The following is an 11,131-nucleotide window of genomic DNA, read 5'->3' on the forward strand; positions in this document are numbered from 1 at the left end:
GCTGGACAGAAGAATCACTGAGCATGTGTACCATTATCCCCATTTTATAAATTAAGTACAGAGGTACAGAGAGATGAATGATTTGTGTGTTCACATAGAAATTCTGTGTAGAGGGAGGGAGCTGAATTTTTATCTCTGCATTCGAGTCAGTGTCTCAACATAAGACTAATGAGAACATTATGTTAGGATTGAAGAAACATTACATTTTTTGCATAAGAAATAATCTTACCTAAAAAACCCCAACAATCTACAGTAGCAATTTAAACCTTTTCTCAAGTTAGCATTATTTTATACACTTACCAATGAAAAAGTTTTCCTACACTCAAAACTTCTACAGAAGTACTCCCTTTAAGTAAGTACTGCAGAATCAGCTTCTTTACTATCCTTACCAATTTTCTCTCTGGAGCAGAACCTCATTATGTGATTGAAAAGGACAGAAGGTGCTTTAGGTGTAAAAAACAAGGGAAAGTGATCTTTGAGCTCTAATTTGTCTGGTGTGTATATTCACATGCACTGGAAGTATCAGAGTCTCATATCGCTGCCTAAAACCAGAAATAGAACCTGCAGTAATCCCAAACTCATTCCTGACCAGATCTGTCACACACAGTTTAAAGTAAGTGTGATAGTCACTGCTGAAATAGTTACTGCCTATGATATTGCAAATCCTGATGCATAAGAATACTGTACAAGAATGATAAAGAAAAGATACAGTGTCTGATAAAGGCTATTAAATGTACATCAACTTTGTACCGTTAATAGAGAGCATCAGAATGAATTTAGTACACTATAATCTAAGAAATACAACTTCCTTCTTTTATTTTAATGATGGCTAATCACACTGAAACACATTGGTTTGCTTACGAAATAAAGTCATGCAAGGAATAGTACTATTTTAGAGTATCAAAAGACATGACATTCAAGAAAATAGTATTACACATAGAACTGAGATAGCTATCAATTATTGGCTGTTTCTGTGTTTCTCACTTCATGAAATTCTTAGAAATGCAAGTTTGAAACAAATGTATCTGAAGGAAAACAATGCAAGACAGAAAAGATTGACATTTGAAAAGAAAGAAGACTTTGAGCACCCCTAGAGGTTTGCCGGGGCACAGCAGCCTTTTAGAGGATAGATGCAGTTAAAAGGGCATGGAAAGCTAGTCCATCCTTAACGTTTTAGCAAAACATTTTCAGGAAAACCATGCCAAGCTCCCTGGACTTCGCGTTTTCTCACAAAAGGGAAATATCATCTCAGGTTTGTCAGAAATACTTGACAAAGTATTTATGAGAACTTTTGCCTACGTCCTACTGAGACAGAATTTATTTTTTGTTTCATGCCCTTTAGTATCAGTTTCAGAAGAGATCATAAAGCAAGTAGGTCATTCTTGTTTCAAATGGCTGTGTAAACCCCCCCTGATTTAGCTACTAAGTTTACATAGCTCTGAGCAGTATCTCCCGCATTTTATGTGAACAATGCTTCCATGTAGATTATCAGTTATGGCAGGTGAGAAACTGCTATCCACTTTTCTTTCTGAAAGTAGAAGCAAATTCAGATCTAACCTTTCTTTCTTATGAGTGAATGCATTTTAAAAATTATGATTCAAACCCGGGCTGAGATCTTACTGCTCTAAAAAAACACAGGAGAGTAAGTAAATAATACATATCTACACTGTGTAAAGAATACATTTCTAAAACAAGACACAAATATGATATCAAAATGTAAAACAAAGCTAAATACATTTGGCCCTCAAGCTTCTTACCTCACTTACCACTTCCGATAGTTTTTTTGCATTTGTATTTATTGGTGTCTCAAATACGCTTGTGAACGCATTGTTTCTTGGATTATGTCTAAAAAAGGAAAGTGTGAAAGGATATTAGGAATGCACCAGACAGCCCACCAGAAAGGTTCTTTCTGAGCACTCAAAAACACAATACCAGCCTCCACACCTCTATACATAACTTTTCCCCCACTCATATACAGATCTCAGATTTCATTCAAGTTATTATTGTACGGAGTAGGTGCCTAGAGCAAAATTAATTTTAATGATCGTCATATCAATGCTGTGTTTCTAATAAAAAAAAAGAGAATAATAGAATAAAAAACAACTGTCATCTCTCCTTTTTCTGCTGACAAATTTGACAGGAATGGATCATTATAAAATAAAAACTTCTCAGAACAAACCAATTCCAAAATCTGCATTTTATACATTTTCCTGATGATTAGCTCAACCTTGTTAACTCTTAACCGCTGATTTGGAAAGCACTGAATTTTATGGTTGGGTTTATTTTCTTCCCAGAATACTGAAATGGAACTTAATTTGGTATCTTTTAACTCACTGGACAAATGAGGAAGCTTTATATACAGTAACAAGGGTTTCCCATCATTTGTGATTCATGTAAATCCAAAGATATGCACGAAGGCACTAACAATACATAATTTCACATCACACATGGGACCAGGCTGAGTTCAAATGGTGATCTTCTATTACATTAAAATGACTTGGCATTTTAAACCTTTGCTTTAAAAAAAAGGAAACACACTTACGCTTGACAGTAAGGCTTTTTCTCATGGCTAACAAAGTTGTTTACTGTTAACATCATCTTGCATACTTCGCAGTGAAAACAGGCTTTATGCCATGTCTGGAAATACCACAAAACAGAAACCAAACAGTCATGATTTGTATTTCATTATTATTCTGTTGAGTTTTAAATCTCAGTATTGATCCTTAACATTTCACAAATTTGAAGAATTCTTCTTCAAATATATGCCTATTATTAACTCATTTCAGTTCTGAACCCAGTTATGAGTAAAGAATTTTTGGAACCATGTTAAAAGTGCCAATCTATACATTTATTATAGTCCAAAATAATAAAGAAAGACAACTGACCTGATCTATACAGTTAATCTTCTCAGCAGGGTAAACCCCATAGCCACATCTAGCACACGGCTGCACATTCATCTTGAAATCCACAGAGTGAAAAATATATAGGTTTATATAAAAGGTTCAAAGAGTATGAAAGTGACTTTTTGGCCTGTGCAAAGCACACTCTAGACACTCCAGTCAAGGCCTTTTGCTGTGGTCAATGGCTCCCATTAAAGCTCTGAATTGAAGTCTGTTGCTCCGTTTGCTGACCTTCTGTTTCAAAGTCAGCTGCTGGCTGGCTTTTAAAGCTGCCAGTTAGTAAGAGTGGTTATTTTGGCAACTGTGTCAGTGCGTAAGGGAGGGTAGCAATATCTTTCTCTAAATAGAAGAATGAACTCACAGAAACGAATCATGTCCATGTGAATGTTAGAGTCTGATCATTTAGTATTTCAGTTTTTCTGTAAAGCCAGTTGTCATAAGCCCAGGATGAAAAGTATACACAGCAGCAGCAGCAATTATCATAGTCTCTCCTCACCCTGATATACAGCAAGTGACCTCATGGAGGACTACTCTGTGTTTAGGAACAGCCTCATATTAAAAGGAGGTACACCAGAGACAGAGGCCAGAGTTGGGTTTGGAGCTTCCTGGCCCTTTGTTGGACCTAGAAGAGATACACCACCGTTGTCCCAGCCAAGTCATTATCTTTTTTCCCTTGGTGCCAGCTCAGTTTCACCTTGTATGTTATGGGCAACAGAGCAGACCACACTCATTTCTCATGTCTTTCTGTTTCATCAACCTATCACTCCATCTCCAGGTGCAGGAGGACGCACAACGAAATGGGCAGAGCCTCTTATCTCAAAGAGTTCTAAAGATGATGGGTACAAATCCAAACATCTATCTCCTACAGGAAAAACTTCAGAAGGGAACCACTTACTTTTGAATAGAATGAACAAAGCAACTATTTAACAGTGTTCACAAAGAGTAGGTTGGCATAGATCAGAATATAAAAATTCCTTAGCCAAACAACGATAAGGAATTATTATACCTGATATTAGGATTCAAGCAAGTTATTAGGGTTGTGAAGTCTGCTCTGAACAAAAGAAGCTATTAAATTCTACTGGCTACAAATGGTCAGGATTTGAGATTTACATCTGACCTAATCATAATACCTCCAGCTGCAGGGCTCCATAACCCTGGGACACATCTAAGAGTTGTCTCAATCCAAGTAAAAGTCTACTTAGTCGTCCATGCATCTGCACCACTTCCCTGCAGCAGTCCTGGGATATTGCTGAGCACTTTCCTCTTCTGTAAATTACAAACAATTCAATCAAAATAATTTCTGACTAAACCTTCTGCGTATGCATAAAGAGCCTCCTATTCATCTCTCTATGGAGATACGCAGTTCTGCTTAACTTATTATTACTACTTTTCCTGAATGCTGACAATGTACTGGCACAACGTACTGTCAGCAACTGGTGTGCTGAAAATAGAGTCTCTAATCTGAAGAGCAATGGGTATGGCGCAAAGTCCTGAAAACACTTGAGGCCTTTCAAAGTAATTAATATCAGTATACAAACAGATGTATTTTCCTTTAAAAAAAAGTATTCACAGAACATATCTTATTGCATTAAAATAACTTCTGAGTTACCTCATGTTATTCCTTTTGGGATCAGAAGTGATTTTATGTTGACCAAGTTACATCACAATAATATTTACCATGCTTATACCTGTGAACCAAAATAATTTGGAAGTCTTCTTGTTCCCTTCTCACACAGCTTTTCATCTTGTCCCAGATAGCCATTCTGTTTATGCCAGTGACCTATAACAGGGTCACAGTGGCCAGGCTGTCCCCTCCTTATTTAGCACTGGGCACACTACCAGCTGCTGCCTCTTTGTGTTCATCTACTCCAAGAGTCACCATATTGTATATTTTCTAGATAGTCCTAGTTGTTTTCATGCTATCTGAATCTATGCTAGAGCCCTTGTCTCACACTTTGGCAAGAAAAAAGACGCATGACCTGCTTTTGACCCAGCACAGAAAATACATTGCTTAAGGCTCTCCTGAAATGAGTTCTGAGAGGTGCTGAAAGCAGGACATTCCTGAACCACACAAAAACAAAGACTTGGCAACTACGGAACAAATCATTCATCCAGGAGTCACCTGAACACCAACAATCTGGACAGGACTCCAGCATGGAGCATCAGTGTATACAGCCCATATGCACTGTGCACCCAGAGAGCATACTAGAGGTCCCTGAGAAGAATAAGACCACATGTTCCTTCCAAGAGGCCTGTCAGACAGCTAGAAGCCCTTTATTTCACAGATAAAACTTACTTCATTTCAAGATATACAAAGCCTGTTTGTTTCTCTTCACAGAGACACATATTATCAGCTTGGCTGGAAGTCAGGAAATACATTTTCCAAGTTCTCCTGCTTCTCCCAGGTAACAGCATTTTCAAGAAGAGAAGCACAGTAAGCCACAATGCCCTATACAGCTAATGTCTTTCCCAGCCACGCTACTTCCCTCACATCCATTGTGTGCCAGTTCTGCTGGAGTCTATTGAAGATTTCCCCATTTCCGACCACCTCAAAACTGTCCTGTTGCATGCTCTGTTCTTCACAAACCTGGATTAAAACTGAGTTGCTAGCAGAAAAGAGAGTTTATTGAAAAACAAGCATTGTATAGTCTCATTACAAAGTATGCACTGCATTTTGATCATGCAAGGAATTAAATCACAAAACCAGTGCAAGTTTGTTATCTTGACAAATCTTAGCAAGACATTTTCTCTTCAGTTAAAAGCTCATTGTGGCTTTCTTCCTCCTTTAGTAAGGCCTCATAAAGGCTCTTTGATATCAATGAAAATCTTAAAAGGCTTTACTTAACAGTAGAACCTTAATCAATGTGGTTTAAAAGTACTGCAGTTACGTGTAAAGTACAAGGATTCAGTACCTTGAAAGTGCAAATTAGTAGAAAGAAACATTGTTACCTGTCCAACCTCCTTAAATTCACTGAATTAACTGCATAGAAAACTTGGAGCATGTCTGCATCCTGAATCTGAATCTAAAAAGCACACATTAGTTATACAAAGTAACCTCCTAACAGACATTCAAGTCAGGGCCGCCTTCTCTGTCACTCCTGAATGGCGGCTGTGCCCTTCCAGCCACACGAATAGCAGGAAGCCAGACACCACAAATTATGGCAACCCTATCTTCCCTCTGTTTGCAAAAAAAAAGGTGCTGTTTCACCACTCAAACTGGGGGTGTTATCCACTGTTAAAAGCTGCCTGCAAAAGTTCAAACACCAGCCCAGCCTCATCATAACCTTCTCTGAACCACGTGGTTAATTCGTTACCTGGGCTCAGGGCCTTTTGTCTCACATAGCCTCTCCATGCTAATCAAATTTAGCATAGTAGCAAATCCAGCATGCAAAAACATCGAAAGAAAGCTGGAAAAGATTTATCAATACCAGGATCTCCCAAGACTTGAAGAAAAACCTCTAAGGGACTGCCTTCCAAACTTGTACTGTAGCTTTTTACATTTTTGCTGTTTTGGAAAGCAACCAACGACTGCTTATATTTCATGACTAAAAGGATTTGCGCTTACACTTTCCCTTTGTTGCCAGTGTCGGAAAAACTTGAGTGTGTGGGGATTTTGCAAATGCTTCTAATAGAGCAGGAGAAAGTGAGAGAGGGAGTAGAGAGAAATGGCAAAAAACCAACAGGCCAAGAAGGCATCACTGTTACAGAGCAGAGAAAGAACTGTTGAGGACGTGCTATAATTTAAGCTGAAAGCTTGACAAAATGTGTGCAAAGCATGCACAGCACAGCCCATGTACATACAATAGAGACCTCCAGTGTCCAAATATTCCATTTATCATGTATCATAACCTAAAAATGACCCAAGTTTAAAACTTACAAAACATGGCATGTGCAACAGCTCATCCCTGCCTGATTACAGAGAAATCCCACCCAAATACATAGAATCATAGAATCATAGAATTGTTTAGGTTGGAAAAGACCTTTAAGATCATCAAGTCCATCCGTTAACCTAACACCGCCAAGTCCACCACTAAACCATGTCCTGAAGCACCACATCTACGCGTCTTTTAAATACCTCCAGGGATGGTGACTCAACCACTTCCCTGGGCAGCCTGTTCCGATGCTTGATAACCCTTTCGGTGAAGAAATTCTTCCTAATATCCAACCTAAACCTCCCCTGGTGCAACCTGAGGCCATTTCCTCCTGTCCTGTTGCTTGTTACTTGGGAGAAGAGACCGACACCCACCTCACTACAACCTCCTTTCAGGTAGCTGTAGGGAGTGATAAGGTCTCCCCTGAGACTCCTTTCCTCCAGGCTAAACAACCCCGGTTCCCTCAGCCACTCCTCACAAGACTTGTGCTCTAGACCCTTCACCAGCTTCGCTGCTCTTCTCTGGACATGCTCCAGCACCTCAATGTCTTTCTTGTAGTGAGGGGCCCAAAACTGAACACAGTATTCGAGGTGCGGCCTCACCAGTGCCGAGTCCAGGGGCACGATCACTTCCCTGCTCCTGCTGGCCACACTATTTCTGATACAGGCCAGGATGCCATTGGCCTTCTTGGCCACCTGGACACACTGTCGGCTCATATTTAGCTGGCTGTCGATCAAGACTCCCAGGTCCTTTTCCGCCAGGCAGCTTTCCAGCCACTCTTCCCCAAGCCTGTAGCGTTGCATGGGGTTGTTGTGATCCAAGTGCAGGACCCGGCACTTGGCCTTGTTGAACCTCATACAGTTGGCCTCGGCCCATCGATCCAGCCTGTCCAGGTCCCTCTGCAGAGCCTTCCTACCCTCGAGCAGATCAACACTCCCGCCCAACTTGGTGTCGTCTGCAAACTTACTGAGGGTGCACTTGAATCCCTCATCCAGATAATTGATAAAGATATTAAAGAGAACTGGCCCCAAAACTGAGCCCTGGGGAACACCACTTGTGACCGGCCGCCAGCTGGATTTAAGTCCATTCACCACAACTCTTTGGGCCCAGCCACCCAGCCAGTTTTTTACCCGGCAAAGAGTACGCCCGTCCAAGTCATGAGCAGCCAGTTTCTCCAGGAGAATGCTGTGGCACATGGTGTCAAAGGCTCTACTAAGTCAAAGGAAAACAGTGTTTTCCTCATCCACTAAGCAGGTTACCTGAAGGAGATCAGGGTAGTCAAGCAGGACCTGCCTTTTATAAACCCATGCTGACCGGGCCTGATCACCTGGTTGTCCTGTACGTGCTGCGTGATGGCACTCAAGATGATCTGCTCCATAACCTTCCCTGGCACTGAGGTCAGGCTGACAGGCCTGTAGTTCCCCAGATCCTCCTTCTGGCCCTTCTTGTAGATGGGCATCACATTTGCTAACCTCCAGTCAACTGGGACCTCCCCAGTTAGCCAGGACTGCTGATAAAGGATTGAAAGTGGCTTGGTGAGCACTTCCGCCAGCTCCCTCAGTACCCTCGGGTGGATCCCATCTGGCCCCATAGACTTGTGTGTGTCTAAGTGGTGTCACAGGTTGCTAACCATTTCCCCTTGGATTATGGGGGCTTCATTCTGCTCCCCATCCCTGTCTTCCAGCTCAGGGGGCTGGGTACCCAGAGAACAACTGGTCTTACTATTAAAGACTGAGGCAAAGAAGACATTAAGTACCTCAGCTTTTCCTCATCCTTTGTCGCTATGTTCCCCTCCGCATCCAATAAAGGATGGAGATTCTCCTTAGCCCTCCTTTTGTTGCTAATGTATTTATAGAAACATTTTTTATTGTCTTTTACAGCAGTAGCCAGATTAAGTTCTAGTTGGGCTTTGGCCCTTCTAATTTTCTCCCTGCATAACCTCACGACATCCTTGTAATCCTCCTGAGCGGCCAGCCCCTTCTTCCAAAGGTCATAAACTCCCCTTTTTTTCCCTGAGTTCCAGCCAAAGCTCTCTGTTCAGCCAGGCCAGTCTTCTTCCCTGCCCGTTCGTCTTTTGGCACATGAGGGCAGCCTGCTCCTGCACCTTTAAGATTTCCTTCCTGAAGAATGTCCACCCTTCCTGGACTCCTTTGCCCTTCAGGGCTGCCTCCCAAGGGACTATGTCAACCAGTCTCCTGAACAGGCCAAAGTCTGCCCTCCGGATGTCCAAGGTGGCAGTTCTGCTGACCTCCCTCCTTACTTCTCCAAGAATCAAATACTCCATCATTTTGTGATCACTATGCCCAAGACGGCCTCCAACTGTCACATCACCCACAAGTCCTTCTCTGTTTGCAAACAACAGGTCCAGCCTTCCCTAGTTGGCTCACTCACCAGCTGTGTCAAGAAGTTATCTTCCACACACTCCAGGAACCTCCTAGACTGTTTCCTCTCTGCTGTATTGTATTTCTAGCAGACATCTGGTAAGCTGAAGTCCCCCACAAGAACAAGGGCTAGCGATTGTGAGACTTCTCCCAGCTGCTTATAGAATATTTCATCTGCCTCTTCATCCTGGTTGGGTGGTCTATAACAGACTCCCGCCACGATATCTGCCTTGTTGGCCTTCCCCCTGATTCTTACTCATAAACACTCAACCCTACCGTCACCATTAAGCTCTAGAGAATCAAAACACTCCCTAACATACTGGGTAACCCCACTGCCTCTCCTTCCTTGCCTATCCCTTCTGAAGAGTTTATAGCCATCCATTGCAGCACTCCAGTTGTGCGAGTCATCCCACCATGTTTCCGTGATGGCAACAATATCATACTTTTCCTGCTACAATGGCTTCCAGCTCCTCCTGTTTGTTGCCCATGCTGCGTGCATTGGTGTAGATACACTTGAGCTGGGCTATTGATCCTGCCACCTTTCTGGGGAGAGAAACCTTAATTCCTATGTGACCATTCTCAGGTGCTCCTGTGGTTTCTAACACATCCATAACCCTTGCGTCTTTGCTGCTGCATGAATCTCCATCCCCTACCTCCACTGAGACAGCAGACCAAAGGACCTTGCTAGCACACCGACCCTCAAACATTGGCGTGCCGCTCCCAGGCTTATCTCTAGCGAGCCTGGCTTTATCCCTTTTCCCCTTCAAATCTAGTTTAAAGCCCTTTCAATGAGCCCTGCTAACTCCTGTGCAAAGATCATTTTCCCCCTTTAAGACAGGTGTACCCCATCTGTCACCAGCAGGCCTGGTGTTGTGTAGACCGACCCATGATCAAAAAAACCAAAATTCTGCTGATAACACCAGGCTCGGAGCCAGGTATTGATCTGCTGGCTCTTCCTGTTTCTTCCCTCATCATTCCCTGCAACTGGAAGGATAGAGGAGAACACTACTTGTGCTCCTGATCCCTTAACCAGTTGTCCCAAGGCCCTGAAGTCTCTCTTGATTGCCCTTGGACTTCTTGTTGCAACTTCGTCACTGCCTACCTGAAAAATCAATAATGGATAATAATCTGAGGGCTGTACCAGGGTAGGAAGTTTTCTCTTCACATCTTTAACCCGGGCCCCAGGGAGGCAGCAGACTTCCCTAAGAAGTGGGTGCAGCCTGCGTATTGGGTCTTCTGTTCCCTTCAGAAGGGAATCTCCTATGACAATGACCCGTCTGTTTTTTCTTTATAGAAGCAGTTTTGACACAGGGCGTAGGCCGACTTAACCTCAGCAACACCTCCAAGCTAGATGAACCATCGTCCTCGTCAATGTTCGGATCCACTTGCAGAGCCTCATACCTATTACGCAAGGGCACCTGGGAAGGTGGGGTAGTCACAGAGGAGACGGGCCTGCTGTGCTGGGCAGGAACTTGTCACCATTGCCCCCTATCCCTTAAGTCACTGTGTTCAGCCAGGTGGAGAGAGGATACATAGACCAAACTGACTGAGATGCATTATTCTACCAAATTTCATAAAGTTGTGGTGTGCCAAATCACACCACACAGCCCCCATATTCCCCACAGCATATCAAAACCATCCATCCTTTCTTGCAAAATATATAAAATTCTAACAACTGACATTTAGGATGGAACGCCTTGCAAGTCGCTCAAATCCTCCATCCTGAAAGTATCCCCACACCTGCCTCCCAGGTCTCAGCAAAGCCCCATCCTTGTTTTCACAGATGTTGTGCAGAACACAGCACACAGTTATTATTCCAGACAAGTACTATTTAGTTGCCTCAAGCCTTCTAGTTTGTACCTGCCACCTACCTTTCAATTTCCCAAAGGCACGCTCCATTGTCATCCTGCAGCTGCTTAAGTGGTAGTTAAGCACTTATTTTCTACAATGCAAATATCCAGCCAAAGGATTAATTGTT

At 42.7% G+C, this 11,131-nt stretch overlaps 1 protein-coding gene across 7 annotated transcripts in view; it reads right to left on the reverse strand.

Moving 5' to 3' along the window:
- NRAP (nebulin related anchoring protein) overlaps positions 1–3,156 on the reverse strand; it is a 54,091-nt gene extending 50,935 nt beyond the window's left edge. For 6 of the 7 annotated variants that reach the window (XM_076339053.1, XM_076339052.1, XM_076339050.1 and 3 more), the window contains exons 1-3: positions 2,886–3,156; positions 2,543–2,637; positions 1,758–1,845 (exon numbers count right to left, since the gene is read on the reverse strand). In XM_076339053.1, the coding sequence (XP_076195168.1) occupies positions 1,758–1,845; positions 2,543–2,637; positions 2,886–2,957 (255 nt within the window). In that variant the 5' untranslated portion in view covers positions 2,958–3,156. The remainder of the gene's footprint in view (positions 1–1,757; positions 1,846–2,542; positions 2,638–2,885) is intronic. The other variant, XM_076339048.1, reaches the window with a different exon arrangement.
- Positions 3,157–11,131: the final 7,975 nt, after the last annotated feature.

This window comes from Aptenodytes patagonicus, chromosome 5 (genome assembly GCF_965638725.1).
Source record: "Aptenodytes patagonicus chromosome 5, bAptPat1.pri.cur, whole genome shotgun sequence".
In the NCBI taxonomy this organism is placed as follows: Eukaryota; Metazoa; Chordata; class Aves; order Sphenisciformes; family Spheniscidae; genus Aptenodytes; species Aptenodytes patagonicus.